Source organism: Mustela lutreola, chromosome 9 (genome assembly GCF_030435805.1).
Source record: "Mustela lutreola isolate mMusLut2 chromosome 9, mMusLut2.pri, whole genome shotgun sequence".
Classification (NCBI taxonomy): domain Eukaryota; kingdom Metazoa; phylum Chordata; class Mammalia; order Carnivora; family Mustelidae; genus Mustela; species Mustela lutreola.
Window position 1 is genome coordinate 44666755 of NC_081298.1, and position 21590 is coordinate 44688344.

The 21590-nt window shown below is 39.8% G+C and overlaps 1 protein-coding gene across 5 annotated transcripts in view; it reads left to right on the forward strand.

Moving 5' to 3' along the window:
- Positions 1–21590, forward strand: part of CFAP61 (cilia and flagella associated protein 61) — a 296197-nt gene that overhangs the window by 102201 nt on the left and 172406 nt on the right. For all 5 annotated transcript variants that reach the window (XM_059134156.1, XM_059134153.1, XM_059134154.1 and 2 more), the window contains one exon: positions 20457–20583. In XM_059134156.1, the coding sequence (XP_058990139.1) occupies positions 20457–20583 (127 nt within the window). The remainder of the gene's footprint in view (positions 1–20456; positions 20584–21590) is intronic.

Consider the following 21590-nt stretch of genomic DNA (forward strand, 5'->3'; position numbering starts at 1 on the left):
GAAGCTGGGGGTCTGTCACTGGTAGGTTAGGTGTGCCCCCAGAGTTGGTTCTGTTATTAAAAAGAAGAAGGGAAGAAAGGATACCATGGACCCATCATGTCTAGGTTTTATCTTGCATATATACAGAAGTTCTAGCAGGATACACAAGACTTTATTAACTGTATTAACCTTGTGTACGTAAGACTTCATTAACCTGAGGAGCAAAGCCGTGAGGTTGGGGCACATCTGGTGACTTACTTTTTGCTTTATGTTTACCAGTGTTGTTTGATTTTTGTTTCATTAATGAACTAACTAACTTCCTTCCTTCCTTCCTTCCTTCCTTCCTTCCTTCCTTTTAGGAGCAGGTTTAGGTTTACAGCAGCACTGAGCAGAAATCAGAGAATTCCTACATACCTTTTCCCCACCACCCCCACAGACAGACTCTCCCCCAGTTTACATCTCACACCAGAGTTCTGTCAGTTGTTACCATTGATGAATCAAAATCAACTCATCAAGGGTTTAGTCTTCCTGTTGTGTTTTCTGTGGGTTTTGACAAATGCATAAAGACATGGGTCCACTATTTTAGTATCCTACAGAGTAGTTCCTATAAATCCTCTGTGCTCCATCTCTTTCCTCTCTCTCTCCTTCCCCACAACCCCTGGCAACCACTGATCTTTTTACTGTTTCCAGTAAAAAGTTTTGCCTCCAGTTTTGCCTTTTCTAGAATCCTATAGTTGGGGTCATACAGTATGTAGCCTTTACAGATTGGCCTTTTCCACTTAGTAATACACATTTCAAAGCCACATTTCTGTGGCTTGATTGTTCATTTCTTTTTAGTACTGAATAATATTCCATTGTCTGGATGTAGCAAGTTTATTTACCCATCCATTTATTGAAAAAATCTCAGTGACTTCTAAGTTTGGGCAATTATGAATAAAGCTTCTAGAACCATTTGTGTGCAGGTTTTTGTATGGGTATAAGTTTTTACCTCATTCAAGTATATTCGAAGGAGCACAGTTTGGGTCATATGGTAGGAGTGTTAAGTTTTTTGTTTTGTTTTGCTTTTTATTTTTAAAAGATTTTATTTGTTTATTTGAGAGAGAGAGAGAGAGTGCACAGAGGGGGAGGGAGATGCAGTCTTCCCTCTGAGCAAGACTTGATCCAAGGAACAGGACTTGATCCAAGGAGCCCAAGACCATGACCTGAGCTGAAGGCAGACAATTAACCGCTGAGCCACCCGGGCCCCCAAGAGTGTTGAGTTTCGTATAAACTACCAAACTGTCTAACAACATGGCTATACCATTCTGCATTCTCATCAGCAGTGACTGAGAGTTCCTGTTGCTCCCCATCCTCACCAGAACTGGCACTGTCAGAGTCTTAAATTTCTGCCATTCTAATAGGTGTGTAGGGTTATCTTGTTGTTTTGATTTGTAATTCCATAATAATGAATGCTACTGAGCATCTTTACAGATACTACTTGCCATTTGTATGTCTACGTTGGTAACATATCTGTTCAGATCTTTCATGCATTTTTAATTGGGTTATTCATGTTTGTTTGATTTGTAAAAATCATGGGCATGCATTACTTCTATCATAGAAAATCTAGTTTTTTTTATATACTGATATTTAAAATTTTTATTATGTCTCAAGTAGAACTTTTTATTAAAGTGCACTTTACATTGTCTGCATTGTTAAATAGAGTGTGTTTGACATTTCCTTATGACTTGGGATTCTTTTTATGAATAAATATACACTGGAAATGGAGAGCAACCAGATGACTCGGGATCAGGAATGGCTCAGGGGGTCTGGCTGTAGTAATGGCCTTGTTCGTAGTAGCTTCATTACTTAATTTGTATTCTTTTCTCTCTCTCTCTCTCTCTCTCTCTCTGTCTTTTTACTATGATTTATTGTGCTTTTATTTTTTTTAAAGATTTTAAAATTTATTTATTTGACAGAGATCACAAGTAGACCGAGAGGCAGGCAGAGAGAGGAAGGGAAGCAGGCTCCCTGCTGAGAAGAGAGCCCGATGTGGGGATCTATCCCAGGTTCCTGGGATCATGACCTGAGCTGAAGGCAGAGGCTTTAACCCACTGAGCCACCCAGGTGCCCCTAAAAAAAAATAATAATAAATTATTTTTTTAATAAAAGCACAATAGGGGCACCTGGGTGGCTCAGTGGGTTAAAGCCTCTGCCTTCAGCTCAGGTCATGATCCCAGGGTCCTTGGGTTGTTGGAACCCTGCGTCAGGTTCCCTGCTCAGTGGGGAGCATGCTTCTCCCTCTCCCTCTGCCTCTGCCTATTTCTCCTCTGCGTGTGCTGTCTCTGTCAGATAAATAAATAAGATCTTCAAAGAATCAAATTTAATTTTTTAAAAATAATAAGACTTTGAACATTTGTCTGGAAATTAGTCCTTGTTGCAACAAGGCCCTTGTTTCTCCTTGTACTTTGTACCCATCTGCAGTGTCAGCTTCATTTTTTTGTTTTTATCACTTGCATATAAAGTTGGAGTAAACCATATACACCTGGGTTTCTTTCTGGAAAATTTAAGTCTCATATGCCAAGGTAGTTTTTGCACCCTTAGAAGATCATGATCTTTTTGTCATTGCTCCCATCTAAGCCCTCACCAAGAACCTTTCTCTGTTCCTCTGTGAGTTTTGTGGCCGACCAGCCACCGCTCTACACTGCTTCTCAGCTTGTCCATGCATATATCTCCTTGGTGCTGTTCCTTTGGTTCCCATGCCCCTTTCTTTGTAAGAACCTACTCCTGGTTGTGTGGGGGAGGCATCCCTCAAAACCCACATGTACATCACCAATACCATGTTCTTTTTATGGACATGGCCACAGGCTGCTGTTTTCTAAAGAAAGCTTAGATCTTTTAATTTTTTTTTCATTTTAACTATAATTCCAGCATCATGTTAGTTTCAGGTGTACAATATAGTGATTCATCACAACAAGTGCCCTCCTTAATCCTGGTCATCTGTTTCCCCTCCCACACCCACTGCCCGTCTGGTCACCATCAGCTTGTTCTCTATAGTTAAGAGTCTGTTTCTCAGTTTGTTTCTCTGTTTTTTTCCTTTGCTCATTTGTTTCTTAAATTCCACATGAGTGAAATCATACGGTATTTGTCTTTCTCTTACTGACTTGTTTTGCTTACAGTTACACTCTACAGCTCTATCCCTGTTATGGCAAATGGCAAGATTTCGTTCTTTTTTATGGCTGAATGATACTCTGTTGTATACCACAGCTTCTTTATCCATTCATCAATCCATGGACGCTTGGGTTTCTTCCCTAGTTTGGCTATTGTAAATAATACTGCTATAAATATTGGGGTGCATGTATCCCTTTGAATTAGTGTTTTTGTATTCTTTGGGTAAATGCCCAGTACTGCAATTAATGGATTGTAGGGTAGTTTTATTTTTAATTTTTTGAGGAACCTCCATACAGTTCTCCATAGTCGCTGCACCATAACAGTATTCCCACCAACAACGTAAGATGGTTATCCTGGCTTTGCATCCTTGCCAACACCTGTTGTTTCTCCTGTTACTCATTTTAGCCATTTAGGTATTTTCTTTAATTCTTTAACTAATTTGTAAGCACAAAGAATTCTTTAGAAAAATCACACATTTAATATTAGACATGGTGGTTTTGCCTGTCAGGAGTACTCAGCTCCTACAGGGAATGTGATCTCGAGAACTGCCTTCTTCCCTCTGCTTTTTAATTTATTTTTATGGTGATTATTTTTTTTAGAGGGAGAAAGAGTGTGCACATGGGTGCGGGCACATGTGGGCAGGGAGGGCAAAGGGAGAGACATTCTTTTTTTTTATTAACATATAATGTATTTTTTAATTTTTTTATTTCTTTCTAAATTTCTTTTCAGTGTTCCAGAATTTATTGTTTAGGCACCACACCCAGTGCTCCATGCAATACATGCCCTCCATAATATCCACCACCAGCCTCACCCAACCCCCCACCTCCCTCCCCTCCAAAACTCTCAGAGTCCACAGTCTCTCATGGTTAGTCTCCCCCTCTGATTTTCCCCAACTCACTTATCCTCTCCATCTCCCAATGTCCTCAGTGTTATTCCTTATGCTCCACAAGTTAGTGAAACCATATGATAATTGACTCTCTCTGCTTAACTTATTTCACTCAGCATAATCTCTTCCAGTCCCGTCCATGTTGATGCAAAAGTTGGGTACTCATCCTTTCTGATGGAGTCATAATACACCATTGTATATATGGACCATATATACAACATATAATGATTGATTTTCTTCAGGGGTACAGGTCTGTGAATCATCAGGCTTACACATTTCACAGCACTCACCATAGCACATACCTTCCCCAATGTCCATAGCCCAGCCACCCTATCCCTCTCCCATCAGTAACCCTCGGTTTGTTTCATGAGATTAAGAGTCTCTTATGGTTTGTCTCCCTCCTGATCCCATCTTGTTTCATTTTTCCCTCCCTACCCCCGACGACTCCCCACCCTGTCTCTCAGATTCCTCGTATCAGAGAGATCATATGATAATTGTCTTTCTCTGATTGACATATTTTGCTTAGCATAATACCCTTTAGTCCATCCACATCATTGCAAATGGCAAGATTTCTTTTCTTTTTATGGCGGCATAGTATTCCATTGTATATATATACCATATCTTCTTCATTTATTCATCTGTTGATGGACATCTAGGTTCTTTCCATAGTTTGGCTATTGTGGACCTTGTTGCTATAGACACTTGGGTGCATGTGCCCCTTCAGATCACTGCATTTGTATCTTTATAAACAAACAAAAAAAACACACAAATAAATCACATTTGTGTCTTTATAAATAAATACATAAATAAAACAAATAAATAAACAAATACTGTAAATATCCAGTAGTGGATTGCTGGATCATAAGATAGCTTTATTTTCAACTTTTTTAGGAACCTCCATGCTGTTTTCCAGAGTGGCTGCACCAGCTTGCATTCCCACCAACAGTGTAGGTGGGTTCCCCTTTCTCCACATCCTTGCCAACATCTGTCATTTCCTGACTTGTTAATTTTAGCCATTCTGACTGGTGGGAGGTGGTATCTCACTGTGGTTTTGATTTGTATTTTCCTGGTGCCAAGTGATGTTGAGCATTTTTTCATGTGTCTGTTGGCCATTTGGATGTCTTCTTTGCAGAAATGTCTTTTCATGCCTTCCTCCCATTTCTTGATTGGATTATTTGTTCTTTGGGTGTTGAGTTTGATAAGTTCTTTATAGATTTTGGATACTAGCCCTGTATCTGACATATCATTTGCAAATATCTTCTCCCATTCTTTCAGTTGTCTTTAGATTTTGTTGACCGTTTTGTTTGCTGTGCAACAGCCTTTGATCTTGATGAAGTCCCAATAGTTCATTTTTGCTCTTGCTTCCATTGCCTTTGGCGATGCTCCTAGGAAAAAGTTGCTGTGGCTGAGGTCGAAGAGGTTGCTGCCTATGTTCTCCTCAAGGATTTTGATGGATTTCTGTCTCATGTTGAGGTCTTTCATCCATTTTGAGTCTATTTTTGAGTGTGGTGTAAGGAAATGGTCCAGTTTCATTCTTCTGCATGTGGCTGTCCAATTTTCGCAACATCCATTTATTGAAGAGACTGTCTTTTTTCCGTTGGACATTCTTTCCTGCTTTGCCAAAGATTAGTTGACTATAGAGTTGAGGGTCCCTTTCTGGGCTCTCTATTCTATTCCATTAATCTATGTGTCTGTTTTTGTGCCAGTATCATATTGTCTTGATGATTACTTTGTAATCATTTAAGCTTCATAACAGAGCTTGAAGTCTAAAATTGTGGTACCACCAACATTAGTTTTCTTTTCCAACATTCCTCTGGCTATTTGGGGTCTTTTCTTGTTCCATATAAATTTTAGGATTATTTGTTCCATTTCTTTGAAAAAAATTGATGGTATATTTTTAAAAAATTCTATTTATTTATTTGACAGAAGGAGACACAGTGAGACAGGGAATGCAAGCAGGGAGAGTGGGAGAGGGAGAAGCAGTGTCCCCACTGAGTAGGGAGCCCAATATGGGCTCGATACCAGGACCCTGGGATCATGACCTGAACTGAAGGCAGACACTTAATGACTGAGCCACTTAGGCACTCCAAAAATGGTGGTATTTTGATAAGGATTACATTAAATGTGTAGATTGCTTTAGGTAGCATAGAGATTTTCACAATATTTGTTCTTTCAATCCATGAGCATGGAACATTTTTCCATTTCTTTGTGTCTTTCTCAATTTCTTTCGTGAGTATTTTATAGTTTTCTGAGTACAGATTCTTTGCCTCTGAACTGAAATCAAGAGTCAGATGCTTAACTGACTGAGCCACCCAGGCGTGCCCATTCCTCTGCTCTCTTTAAACAAACAAACAAACAAACAAACAAACCTGTACTCAGGGCACCTGGTTTATTCCTAGGTATCTTATGGTTTTGGGTGCAATTATAAATGTGATCAGCTCCTTAATTTCTTTCTTCTGTCTTGCTATTGGTGTATAGAAATACGACTGATTTTTGTGCATTGATTTTATATCCTGACACTTTACTGAATTCCTGTGTGAGTTCTAGCAGTTTTGGAGTGGAGTCTTTTGGGTTTTCCACATAAAGTATCATACCATCTGCAAAGAGTGATAGTTTGACTTTTCTTTGCTGATTCAGATGCCTTTTATTTCTTTTTGTTGTCTGATTGCTGAGGCTAGGACTCCTAGTACTATGCTGAATAGCAGTGGTGATAATAGACATCTCTGCCTGTTCCTGACCTTAGGAGAAAATCTCTGTTTTTCCCCATTGAGGATGATATTTGCTGTGGGTTTTCCATAGATGGCTTTTATGATATTGCAGTATGTACCCTCTATCCCAACACTGTGAAGAGTTTTGGTCAAGAAAGAATGCTGTACTTTGTCAAATGCTTTTTCAGCATCTATTGAGAGTATCATATAGTTCTTGTTCTTTCTTTTATTAATGTATTGTATCACATTGATTGATTTGTGGATGTTGAACCAACCTTGCAGCCCAGGAATAAATCTCACTTGGTTGTGGTGAATAATCTTTTAATGTACTGTTGGATCCTGTTGGCTAGTATTTTGTTAAGAATTTTTGCATCTGTGTTCATCAAGGATATTGGTCTGTAATGGAAAGAGAGAATCTTAAGCAGACTCCATGCTGAGTGCAGAGGCTGATTTGGGGCTCCAACTCATGACCCTGAGATCATGACCCTGAGATCATGACCTGAACTGAGACAAGAGTCAGATGCTTAACTGACTGAGCCACCCAGGCGTGCCCATTCCTCTGCTCTCTTTAAAAAAACAAACAAACAAACAAACAAACCTGTACTCAGGGCACCTGGCTGACTTACTAGAGCATATGACTCTTGATCTTAGGGTTGTGAGTTCAAGCCCTGTGTTGTGCCAAGAGCTTACTTTAAAAACACAAAACCTCAAAGCAACCAGGATGTCCCTCAACAGATGAATGTATAAAAAACCCTGTAGAGGCCACCTGGGTGGCTTAGTCGGTTACGTGTCAACCTTCAGTTCAGGTCAGGATAGAGGCCCGTGTTGGGCTCCCTACTCAGCAGGGAGCCTGCTTCTCTCTCTCCTTCTACCAATACCCCTGCTTGTGCGCCCCCTCTCTCAAATAAATAATCTTTAAAACAAAACAAAACAAACCCTACAGCCCCTTTAGGCAGCTGACTTTGGCTGTCTCAGAAGGAGGCCAGCTGACCTAAAGGTGTTTCTACAAAAATGTGAAGGAAAGATGAACTCCCACTCTTCTATCCCATTAAAACATTATTGGTGTTAAAGAGTGAGTTTGGAGGAATTTCATGTCATCTAAAATGTAGTTCAGAAATGTGAGTGTATGAGTGACCTCCCAGCAGTCCAGCGGTCACTTCTTATTGACCCCTGGTGTCAGTTTTCCTGAGGCAGCACTGTCTTGACAGGGCCTCCCTTTTCTGGCCCTGTGTCTCTAGCATATTCTCTCAAAGTTCCAGGATGCTCTCACTATTGCTCCTGTACCCTGACACCTGCATCTCAGCCGGGAGGGTAGGAGGGGACCAGGTACAGTATTGGCGTCCCTCATAAGGCAGGGCCTGCACTGGGAAGCTCTGTGACATGCATCCATCCCCCTTACCTCTGACAGGCACACCAGGCTTTTAGTAAGTAAGAACTTATAAGGGTTTGTTTGTCCCTGTTGTCAAGGAAGACCATCCAGGGGTGGCCGGCGCTCCCCAAGGCTGGCACGGACATGGCATCTGGCATTTCCCCCTATCCCACCTCCCCCATAGCGCATGGCTTTCCCTCTCAAGTCTACCTGGGTTTCCTCCAGAAGAACTCTGTATTTTACATGCTGTTTGGTTCTACTCCAGGCGTGGTCCACAGTTGGCAGCTGCAGCAGCCCTTGAGAACTTGCTCAAATGCAGAATCTCAGGCCCTGCCCAGGCCTTCTGACTGTGTTTGCCTGGGACTCTGTATGGCTGGCAAGCTCTCCATTTGATTTTCAGGCACATTAAAGGTTGAGAAGTGCTGGGGGTGCTTCTCTTTTCAAGGACTACAGCTTCCCCCATGATCCAAAAGCAAATTGTTCCTGTGAACATGTCATACGCCAAAACCCCATTAGGAAAACGAAGTGCATTTCCTGCTTTCTGGAAGTTCACGTTACTGCCACTTCACTTTCCTGAAAGACCATCGTTAGTGTGATGACGGCTTTCTTTGTAAACAGCAAAGATCTTTAGATTTCTTTCTGTTAACAAAAATGAAGTGGAGGATCCCTGTGTATCTTTTGGTAAGGAAGGATAGGTATTCTAGTTCCTCTCCAAATATAGATTTTCTAGAACCCTGTAAGCCACATCAACGTTAAACCTTTTGTTATCTGGTAATTCCTGGTTCTGTTGAGGTATGAAGGCCTTTTCATATGGTGTAAACAGACCCCTGGGCTAGATCTTGCAAGAATAGGTGAACTATGACAGTCTTAGAGGTTTTTGTCTACTTATACCAAGTAATGTTTGCTTCTCTTATCTCTTTCTAATTCTTATCTTTTCATACACAACCTCTCCTTAACCTGAGTTTTCCTAAAATCTTTTTTTTTTCAGATTTCAAAACGTAGATGGTCAGTGGGAATGCTTTCTGCTGGAAATGAAAGAAAACCCAACTCAAAATGGCTTCAGCCATAGGGCCTTTATTGGCTCAGATAGCTGGGATGTCTGGAGACATCCAGGGTTTGAATCTTTGGGGTTTGCTTTTTTTTCCTTTTTCCTTTCTGCTTTTCCTGGTGTCAGCTCCAGCCTGAAGCTGGCTTCCATCCCATTGGCAGAGTGACTGCTGCTGTTCCAGGCTGTAGACACCGCTGCAGAGAGGGAGGGAGCTGGCTGCAGGCGAAGACTTTCTTTCCCAGAGGTCCCAGCGAGCCTCCTTCATTTATCTAGTACCACATGTTGGCTGTGCCGTGTGCCAGCCCCCATTCCAGGTGCCGGGCAAGCAGAAGGGACCCCCACAGACAAAACTCCTCGCCCTCATGGGGCCTGCATTCTAGTTAGAGGAGAAAGACATAAATAAAGGTAAGAGCGAATGAAGTGTGTATGTGATGAGGGGGAATGCACAGAATAAGCAGATGAGGGAAAGAAGACAAGCTGGGCTCGGGGTGTGGAGGTGAGGCCTCTTGGGGAAGGCGGTGAGGTGGCAACCACGTGGGCACAAGTCCTCAACACCTACTCTTTTTATGCCATGGTTTTAGAATGTGTTGTGTTCTTCCATTTTTTGCTTCACTTCTCTTGACATTTGGGATGGATTGTTCTTGCTTTTAAGTTTGGTGACTTTAAATTTCATGACCTCATGTCCTGGTCTCCCACCCAATCTCGCTCTTCTTCCCTTGGGAAATTATATTTGTGTCTGTCATCTGTCCTCTGGCCATGCTGGTGAGCCCTGGAACAAATCATTCATTCAGTTGTTAGGGGTGCTTACCTCTTCCATCAACAAATTCCACGCCATGGCTCCCTGTCACTTCACTTTTGACTTTGGAAAGAAAACATACTATTTATGTTAACTTTCCTTATAAATGTATATACACGAAATGCTTTTTAGCACTTTTTACCTTCTATAGTAATTTTTAGGATGTTTCTAAACTTAATATTACGTTAGAATGTGGTATAAATGATTCATTTTCCTTTTGCTCAGGCTTGCCCATTCTTAGCTTTCATGCAGTCTTTTTCTTCTTGTTTATTCATGAATGGAGGACACATCTGGATGAACTTGCTCCTCATTCCATCTTCCTGCTCTTTCAAACCATGTTTTCTGAAATTTGCCACTTTTAATTTGGAGGATTATATTGCAAGCTTATTTATTGTACTAGAAATTATTTCCTATGAGTAAGTATTTACTACTAAATTAAATCATACCACTAATTGTCAACTTTGCTCGTAAATGAAAATGCCTCTAGGTGGCTGGCTTTTAAATGATTTGTCCCCTCAGTGTTTTTCTTTTATATGTTTTTCTGTGGGTGACTCTGTTGTGCCTGATTGTCATTTCTTCTAGACTGTCACTCTTATACCTATTTTGGGCCTACGTATCATCAAGAGTGTTTTAGTATTATGTTAAGGGAAATAAGTCAGGCAGGGAGAGACAAATATTGTATGGTTTCACTCATATGGGGAATCTAAAAACCAAAACAAAGAAACAAAACAAAACTCACACAGAGAACTAAATATGGTTGCCAGAGGGGAGGGGATTCAGAATTGGTAAAATGGGTGAAGGGTATCAAGAGGCACAAACTTCCCGTTACAAAATAACAAAGTCATGGGCATGTAATGTCAGCATTTTGACTATAGTCAACAGTATTGTACTGCATATTTAAAAGCTGCCCAGAGAGTAAGTCTTAAATGTTCTCATCACAAGAAAAAAAAAATGTAATTCTGCATGGGGATGGGTGGTAACTAGACTTAACTGTGGTGATCATTTCACAGTGCATGCAAATACCGAACCATTCTGCGGTACACTTGAGACTAAGATGATGTTACATCAATCACACCTCAATAAAAAAGGATGCTAGACATAAAAATCACAAGTAAATAGTTCAGCATCATGCTTTATTTCATATTTACTTCATATATAAAGCCAAATTCTTCCCCCAAAAGTTTAAGGTATGTTAAGAAGTTAAGGAATTACGGGGTGCTCAGATTCTAAGAAATTATTGGGTGGCTCAGTCAGTTAAGCATCTGCCTTCAGCTCAGGTCATGATCCCAGGGTCCTGGGATCAAACCCCATATTGGGCTCCCTGCCCAGTGGGGAGGCTGCTTTCCCCTTTCCCACTCCTCCTGCTTGTGCTGGCTTGCTCTCTCTCTCACATAAATACAGAAAATCTTCAGAAAAAAAAAAAAAAAGTTAAGAAATTACATTGAACCTAGGCTGGCTTCACGAGTCTTAAAATTCTTATTAATTTAATCTTTGATTTTGTGTTTTTACATGCAGTCAAGTAAGAAAATAGAGCACGTCCAGGAGTTTAGAGCCACAGCTCATGCAGGGCACCTACTTCCCACCATCACTCCATAGGTTCACTCCCACATGTTTCCTGCTGCTGGTACCTTGGCTCCACGGGACCTCCCTATCCCTTCCTCAAGACTTCTGTGGCCCCCTGCCAGAGGGGAAAACTGGTTGCATTGGTTGGGGGAGGCCGATGATCAGCTATTATGTTCTCCCTTCATGAGGTCCTGGACATGGGAAAGGTCAAGGACCACACACATGCCCCACAGAGTCTCTAGTCAGAGCAAACTAGTGGCCAGCCTCACCCAGGGCAGGCAATACCATGTGGTGTTCAGCTGGCAACTCAGTGTGCATCTCTCGCCTACTCCCAACCCCAGTTGTGCATCCCGTGCAGAGGTTGCAAGCCATTAGAGAATGCCTATTTGCCTCAGATTAGAGTGGTAAGCCCATGGGAAGATGACTTCTCCATTTTGTGCTAGCGTCCTACACTGCCTATTACATAGCTGGCCTTGCACTGAACACTCCCAGTCATTAGGGTGTTATTACTAAATAGGAGAGTGTTCTTCCTCCTATCATTGGTAAAGTGATAGTCTAACGTACTTAGCCTTCAATTATAGTGAATATTTTATACTTACATTTTAATGCATGCTTCCATACTATGAACAAAGTATCATATTTGCAAAGAACAATCTACATCTACAATTAACTGGTATAAAGATGATCAATTAACATCACCTTAGTAATATAAATACTATGAGCAATTTTCAAGTGAAGGGTAAGCACTCTGCTCTGATATGGCCACTTATGCCAAGATCTAATCCAGAAGGATTAAAGATCTAAATGTAAAAACAAAGACCACAAAAACACTAGGGAAAATACCCAAGGAAATTAAGAACATATGTCCACACAAAACCCATACCTGACTGTTCACAACAGCATTATTCACAATCACCCCAGAGGTGGAAAGGACCCAAATGTCTTTCAACTTCTGAATGGATAAACAAAATGTGGTCTATCCATAGTGGAAGTAAAATTCAGTCACAGAAAGAAGCAAAGTACTAACACAGGCCACAACATGGAGGAACCTTGAAAACATCACACTAAGTGAAAGAAGCCACATCTCAAAGGTCATATATCATATAATTCCACTTACACAAAATGTCCAGAATAGGCAAATTTATAGAGATAGGAAGTAGATTTGCTACCACCAGAGTCTGAGGGGAGAGGATAAGAGTGACTGCTAATGGGTACTGGGTATCCTTTGGGATGATGACAATGTTTTGGAACCAGATACATATCTGTGAAAGGAATGAATTATGCAGTTTGCATGCAGACTGGCCTCAGAGTTTTCCCCCATGCTTCTGTGGATGATCAGTGCTACAACAGAGGTACTGAGAGTATTGTGAAACCAGAAGGGTGAAACAAGCATATGACATTTTTTCCATGTCTCTATCATGTTCTCTGCTTTGTGGGATGTGGCATCTTTGATCTGGCAAGGCTCAAAGCTAGGACCACATCATGGTCCACTCTAAAAGACTAGGACTTTCCCTAGCCTTCAGCAGTTCTCAATAACATTCGTTGGATTGTGAGGCTGGTTGCCTGCCAATGATCATGAAAACATGGACATAATTCCTCCAGTTTGTCTATGAAAATGTACTGTTGATCAGAGGACATAACCATTTTGTGTTGCACTATGAGGCTCTCATCTCTGTTATTTATGTTTGCCAAAGAGGAACAGCTCACAGTCTTCATGTGTCCCAAGACTTTCATGGGGAGGAAATGTGTCTGTGCTCTCTCTGAAGCTACGTGGTCCAATATGGCAGCCGCAAGCTGCACGTGGCTGCTGAGCCATTGACAGGTGGCATCTCCGAATTGCAACATGCTGTATGTGTAACATACCCACTGAATTCTGAAGACTTGGTACAAAAAAAAAGAATATAAAGTATCTCACTGATACTTTTTATAGCAATAATGTGTTGAAACAAAAATATTTTGGCTATTAGGGGCTAAATAGTAAGTATTACATTTAATTGTATCTGTTTTTAAATTTTTAATTAATAGAGCTATCAGAACATTTAAAATTATATATGTGGCTCACCCTGTATTTCTATTGGACAAGGCTGCTCTCTGTTGCATAGTGTTTGACTCTGAGAGCAATTTTTCCATTGTTTCTTGCTTGGTTTAAAAAGCCAAATGTAGGGGCACCTGGGTGGCTCAGTCGTTAAGTGTCTGCTTTCGGCTCAGGTCATGATCGAGCCCCGCATCAGGATCCCTGCTCCACAGGAAGCCTGCTTCTCCCTCTCCCACTCCCCCTGCTTGTGTTCCCTCTCTCGCTGTGTCTCTCTCTGTCAAATAAATAAATAAAGTCTTTAAAAAAAAAAAAAAGCCAAATGTAGGTTTATTCCACAGGTGACCTGCTCATCACCCAGGACTTTGAGGCAAATGGCCAGTGTGGATATGATTGTTTACACATCAGGTGCTCGGGATGGCAGCCTGTTTGTTCTGCCTTTACCTGGAATGAGAGGATGAGGACCTGTGGCCAGCAGACAGAAAATACAAATGTGGTAATAGTCACACAGCCTAATTGCTTTATACTGTAATTGACAGGAGCATCCAGAAAAAGTGAAAAAGAAGTGAATCTGTCACTATTTGAAAGACAGTTTAAAAGACTCCAACAAAAACTATTAGAACTAACAAGCAAACTCCATAAAGTTGCATGACACAAAATCAATACACAAAAATCTATTGCATTTCTATACGTTAATAATGAACTACCAGAAAGAAAAATTAAGAAAACATCCCACTTACAATTGCATCAAAAGAATAAAATACTTAAGAATAAATTTAACCAAGGAGGTGAAAGACCAGCACACTGAAAATTATAATACCTCGATGAAAGAAATTGAAGTAAAAAATAAATGGGAAGATTTTCCATGCTCACGGGTTAGAAGAATCAATATTGTTCAAATAAACGTATTATCCAAAGCAACCTACAGATTCAATGCAATCCCTATCAATATTCCAATGGCATTTTCCTAGAAATAGAACAAATGTTCCTAAAATTTGTATGGAACTGCAGGAGACCCCAAATAGCCAAAGTAATCTTGACAAAGAACAAAGCTAGAAGCATCTCTCTGGTTTCAAACTATATGACAAAGCTACAGTATTCATATAAGTATAGTATTGGCATAAAACGAACTCAGATCAATGGAACAGAATAGAGAGCCCGGAAATAAACCCATGCTTACATGATCAGTTAATATATGACAAAGGAGGCAAGACTATACAATGGGTAAAGAATATACAGTGTGCACTCTCTCTCTCTCTCTCTCTCTCTCTGTCTTAATGGTTTTGGGAAAACTGGAGAGCCACATGCAAAAGAATGAAAATGGACCACTACCTTATAACACACACAAGAATTAACAAAAAAAATCCCCTCCACAACCCTCAGTTTGTTCTCTATAGATAAGAGTCCCTTATGGTTTGTTTCCCCCTCTTTTTTTTTCCTTTCCCCTATGTTCATCTGTTTTGTTTCTTAAATTCTACATGAATGAAATCATATGGCATTTGTCTTTCTCTGACTGACTTATTTCACTTAACATAATATACTCTAGCTCCATCCATATCATTCTAATAGCAAGATTTCATTCTTATCAGTAATATTCCATTGTGTGTGTGTGTGTGTGTGTGTGTGTGTGTATTCATTTCACATGTTCTTTATCCATTCATCAGTCAATGGACATTTGGGATCTTTCTACAATTGCTGATAATGCTGCTATAAATATCAGTGTGCTTGTGCCCTTTGAATCCATATTATTGTGTCCTTTGGGTAAATGCCTAGTAGTACAATTCCTGGACCATAGGGTAGTTCTATTTTTAATTTTTTAAGGAAATTCCATACTATTTTTCAAAAATGGCTGCATTCTCACCAACAATATAAGAGGATTCCTCTTTTTCCATGTCTTCTCCAACACTTGTTGTTTCTTGTGTTGTTAATTTTAGCCATTCTGACTGGTGTGAAATGGTATATCATTGTGGTTTTGATTTATATTTCCCTGGTGATGAGTGATGTTGAGCATCTTTTCATGTGTCTGTTGGGCATCTGGATTTCTTCTTTGGAAAAATGTTTATTCATGTCTTCCACCCATTTCTTAACAGGATTATTTGGGGTATTTTGGATGTTGAGTTTGATAAGTTCTTTATAGATTTTGGATACTAACCCTTTATCAGATATGTCATTTGCAAATATCTTCTCCATTCTATAGGCTGCCTTTTAGTTTTATTGATTGTTTCCTTTACTTTGTGAGGATTGGTATTACATTTTCTTTGAATATTTGGTAGAATTCACCAGTGAAGCTGTCTAGTCCTTGGCCTTTTTTGTTGGGAGTTTTGTTTTTTTTTTTTCTTTTTTCTTTTTTTCTATTTCTTCACGATCTGGTCTTAGAGGAGTATATGTTTCTAGTTCTGGTACGTTATTCAATTTATTGGCCTGTAATTATTTATAGTAATCCCTTATGATTCTTTGTATCTCTGCAGTATCAGCTGTAACTTCTCTTCTTGCATTTCTGATTTTATTTGAGCTCTCTCTTTCCCTGGTGAGACTAGCTAAAGGTTTTCAGTTTTGTTTTTCTCTTCCAAGAACCATCTCTTAGTTTCATTGACATTTTCTATTGCCTTTTTAGTCTCTAAATCATTTATTTTTGTTCTGGTCTTTCTTTTTTTAAAATTTTTTATTTTTTATAAACATATAATATATTTTTATCCCCAGGGGTACAGGTCTGTGAATCGCCAGGTTTACACACTTCACAGCACTCACCATAGCACATACCTTCTCCAATGTCCATAACCCCTCCCCTTCTCCCAACCCCCCTCCCCCCAGCAACCCTCAGTTTGTTTTGTGAGATTAAGAATTGTTCTGGTCTTTCTGATCAGAACAAAAGATATCTTTCTGATATGTGCTTTATTCTATTAACTTTGGGCTTCATTTTTCTTATAGTTTCTTTAGGTGTAAATTAGATTGTTTACTCAATATTCTTTTTGTTTCTTGAGTTAGACCTTTATCACTATGAACATCCTCTTAGAATTGCTTTTGCTGCATCCCATAGATTTCAGTATGGTTTATCTTCATTTTCATTTGTCTCAAGGTATTTTTTGGTTTGGTTTTGGTCCTTTGTTGATTCATTGGTTGTTCAGCGGCATGTTGTTTAATCTCCATGTATTAATGATTTTTCCAGTTTTCTTGTAATAACTTTCTTGTTTTATACCATTGTGGTTGGAAAGATGTTTGATATGATTTCAGTCTTCTTAAATTTATTTAAATTTGTTTTGTGGCCTAGCCACAAATATGATCTGTCCTGGAGAATGTTCTGTGTGCAGTTGAGAAGAACGTGCATTCTGTTGGTTTTGGATGGAATGTTTTGAATATCTTTACATTAAGTCCATCTGGTCTAGTAAGTCATTTAATGCTGATGTTTCCTTTTTTATTTTCTGTCTGGATGATCTATCCACTAATGTAGTGGGATATTAAAGTCCCCTGCTATTATTGTATAGCTATAAATTTCTTGCACTTATGTGCTTCTGTTAAGTGCATAAATATTTACAAATGTTATATCCTCTTGTTAGATTGACCCCTTTATCATTATTTAATGCACTTCTTTGTCTTTTGTTACAGTCTTTGTTTTAAAGCCTGTTTTGTCTGATATACCTACAGCTTTGCCTGATAAAACCCCAGCTTTTGTTTGTTTGTTTGTTTCTATTTGCATAGAAAATCTTTTCGATGCCTTCAATTTCAGTCTGTGTATGTCCTTACTTTTGAAGTGAGTCTTTTATAGGCAAGCTATAAAGGGACTCCATTAAGCTGAAAGGAAGGAGCACTATATATATATATATATATATATATATATATATATATATATATATGATATAAAATAGTCTATTTTAAGTTCATAACAGCTTAGCTTGAATATATTCTAAAAGTCTAGATTTTTACTCCCTCCACCCCCATGTTTTGGGTTTTTGATATCATATGTTACATCTTATGTTGTGTATCCCTTAACTATTCATTGAAGTTATATCTATTTTTGCTACCTTTGTTTTTTAACCTTCATCCTAGCTTTATAAGTATAATCCACTACCTTTACTATATGTTTACCTTTACCATTGAGTTTTTACTTCCATATATTTTTTTGTTGCTAATTAGTACACTTTATTATATTTCTTGTAAGGCCAATTTCATGATGATGAACTCCTTTAGCTTTTGCTTGTCTGGGAAATTCTTCATTTCTCAATTCTGAGTGATAGCCTTGGTGGCCAGAGGTTTCTTGGTTGGAAGTGTGTTCCTTTCAGCACTTTCCATGTATCCTGTCACTCTCTTCTGGCCTGTAAAGATTCTACTGAAAAATCTACTGATCATTTTAAGGTTTCTCCCTTTTTATTTATCCTTGTTATGTTCCAGTTGTTGAGAGTGTACCAAAAGCCTGTCAGTGTTCCAAAAGGAGAATTCATTCATTGCCGACTTTCAGGTTGATTGGAAGCCAGTTGTTTTTCTCTTGCTGTTTTAAGATTCTCTCTTTATCTTCAACTTTTGGTGTTCTAAATGCATATGCATATTTTTGAGTTTATCTAATTTGGAACAATCTGTGCTTTCTGGATTTGGATGTCTGTTTCCTTCCCCAGGTTAGGAAAGTTCTCAGCCATTGTTTCTTCAAATGAGTTTTTTTGCCCTGTTCCCTTTCTTGTTTCTTCTGGGACTCCTATAGTGTGAACTTTATTCTGTTTGATGTCCCATAGATCCCTTAAGCTATCTTCACTTTTTACATTTCTTTTTCTCTTCACTGCTCTGTGTGGGTGAGTCCCATTGCCCGTCTTCCACATCACTGATTCTTTCTTCTGCTTCATCTAGTCTGCTGGTGAACCCCTCTGTATATTTTTCAGTTCGGTTATTGTATTCTTCAGTTCTGTGACTTCTATTTGGTACTTTCTAATATTGCCTGTCTTTGTTGAAGTTCTCACTGTGGTCATTCCTACTTCTCCCAAGTTTGATGAGCATCTTTATGACCATCACTTTGAACTCTTAATCAGGTAAGTTACTCATCTTCATTTTATTAAGAGTTTTTCTGAGGTTTTGTCTTGTTCTTTCATTTGAAACATATTCTTGTTTACTTATTTTGCTTAACTCTGTCTGTATTTGTTTCTGTGTTTTAGGCAAAACAGCTAACTTTCCCAATCTTAAAGGAGTGACCTTGTGTAGGGAACATATTTTTTAACCTTCCCTAGGTCTTGGTTGTCTCTCAACCCTTTGTGATTGTCTAAGCAGCCTGATTTATTCTTGATATGTCCCAGTTGTTGAGAGTGTACAAAAAGCCTGTCAGTGTTCCAAAGGGAGACTTCATTCATTGCCGACTTTCAGGCTGTTTGGAAGCCAGACTCTCAAGTAGACCCACAAGCAGTAGCTTTCAGGGTATGCAAATAGATGCAGTTCTGTGCAACTGCAGCATAAATCCTGCTGGCCTTCAGACGAGGTAGTTTGGAAATGTCTCTTGGGTGACATTTATAAAATTTGGGGCTTCAAATGAGTGTGTAAGCTCTTTTCTGGGAATTACGGGCAAGCTATAACAAGGCTGAGGGAGAGCACAAAGCTGGCATCCCTTGGCCTACTTTCTCTGAGAATACTCCATAGCTGCTAGATGTGTGGTGTCTTGAGGCCTGCCCCTCAGGCTGGAGCTCCAGGACAAGTACATACGCCTTTTACACAGAAAGAATGGGGTGTGTATCAGGTCACTGTCTGTGCCATGCCCTTGGGGGTGGTAGCCTGCCAAGAACCAGCTCCATGATTGTTACAGTTCCATGGGACCCAAGAACAGAAGCCTCCCTGGCTACCAGAGCCATGTGATCAAGGAGAGCATCCCGTGTCATCTGCGCATGCCCGAAAGTTTTAGCAAGGCAGCAGGAAAGTGCAGGGCTGGGGTGTGCCTGCTGGCTTTAGTGTGCAGCAGGGGAGCACAGGGCCGCATGTGCCTGCTGGTTTTAGTGGGGCAGTGGAAGAGTAGAGGGACTGTGTGTGCCTCCTGGTACTAACAAAGGAAATAGGGAGCACAAAAATGACACCTCTCAGGCCTTTGTCTCTGGAAGGAGTTCCAACAGGCTCCTTTCCCCTCCAGGAGATGCTTTAAGATTAGCAAATGAATCTCCTTCACATATGATGTAAGTAGTTTTGAAACTGCTGCTTTTACACTGGGCCCCAGGGTGAGTGAGTCTACATGTGACCCCTTCCAGAGCAATATCTTTAGGTCCCTTCAGCCCTTCAGGTCTCTATGGGTATAAGCCCCAGTGGTTTTCAAAGACAGGAGATTTGGGGGCTCATCTCTTTGGAACAGGTCCCGAGAATTGGGGTATCTGCGGTGGGGCACTAACTCCTCACTCCTCAAGGAGAAGCTCCATATTTGTGAGATCTCTCCCAATCATGGGTCACTGTTCCAGGGTGAGGCTTTTGGTAAGACTGCATCTCTGCCTGTCCTACCATTTTGATGTGGCCCCTATTGCTTGTTGTGAAGGAGGCATCCAGCTCATTTTGAGGTCTTTTTCAGAGGAAATTATTCCATATGTAGCTCTACATTTGGTGTGTCTGTGGGAGGAGAGGAGTTCAGGATCTTTCTATGTCTCCATCTTAGACACCCCATCTTTTTGCACATTTCAAATTAAATGCATTTAGAATATAACTTTGTATTGTCTCTGGTTAATGAAAATATCAGTGATTTTTACCATAGTCTCTATACTATTTTGCATGTGTTTTACTGATTTTTTAAAATGAAATAAGTTACTTCTATAATCTATCAAACCCTAAGGATATATATAGATAGATATACTAGATATTATTTAATGTATATGTGATATTTTATAATTTTATCTTTATTCAATATGAATGAATATTCATATTCATAAAATATGAATACATATTTTAGTACTTTAACCTAAAAAACATATCTCTCCTCCTCCAGGTCTATTAAAATAAGATTAGCCACTTTGTTGGATACTCCTGGTGTTGAAAATCTTGTTAGCACGCTCATGCTGAAAAAGAGTATATTGGAGGATTTAAAGCAATACAATGAGGCTCGCAAAGACCATGTAAGTACCTGCTATGACCAGATTGCCTTCCTTTTCCTTGTAATATGGACCATTATGACCCACATAGGTTCAACCTTGAAGTTTCCTTCAATCTCAGTTGGGGATAGTTGGAGAATTGTATGGTGGTGGGAAGTAGGCAGAGGTGAAGTTGGAAGATGGGAACAAGAAAAGAAGAACTGAGAAGACTGGGGTTTAAGGATGTGAGGGTGTTCTTTTCACTGGTGCCCCCAAGGTGGGGTGCTGAACAGATATTCTAAACCCTTATCACAGGCATGGAAAACCTGGACTTGGTCCGGACAAGTATCCTGAAACAGGATAGATCTCAGGGCTTAGAATAGGCAGATCTGACTGAGGTTAGGGAATGGTAGCTCAAGAATCTGTGGGTGCCTGGTGCTCACCTAGCAGCCCTGGATATCAGACTTAGGACAGTGGGACCCCATTTGACCTTACTGGGTGATGATTCTGGCTAGACTTCTTTGTTCAGCTGCCTACATTCTCAGGTAATGGATGGGCTGTCAAACACCTGTATGACAAGTGTTGCATTCTCTTTCTAGGATAGTAACTATACTATACCTTTACCCTGGCAAAGGCCAATCTCACAGTGGTCCTAATGTTAATACTGCTTTCTTAAGGACCATGACAGTTAACTTAACCCATGGAACAGTGAACGTAGTTAGAGAAATGCTTGGTTACTTTTTTGAAGTTTTATTGAACCATAACCAATAAACAGCTTGATATATTTCACAATTTGAATATACCGTGTAATCAATGAGCACCTGTTTCTAACCGCAGCCTGCTGAAGTCCCCCCCCATGCTCCCGTTCAGTTCCTTTCTCCTCAGGTTAATACCACCTTGACTTCCAAGATCATAAATTGGTTATGCCTGGTTTTGAACTTTATTAAAAGTGATCACATAGTATGTTTTCTGATATCAGGCTTTTTTGGCTCAGCACTACATTTGTGAGATTCGCCCATATTGTGCTGTAAAGTATTTCATTGCATGAAGAT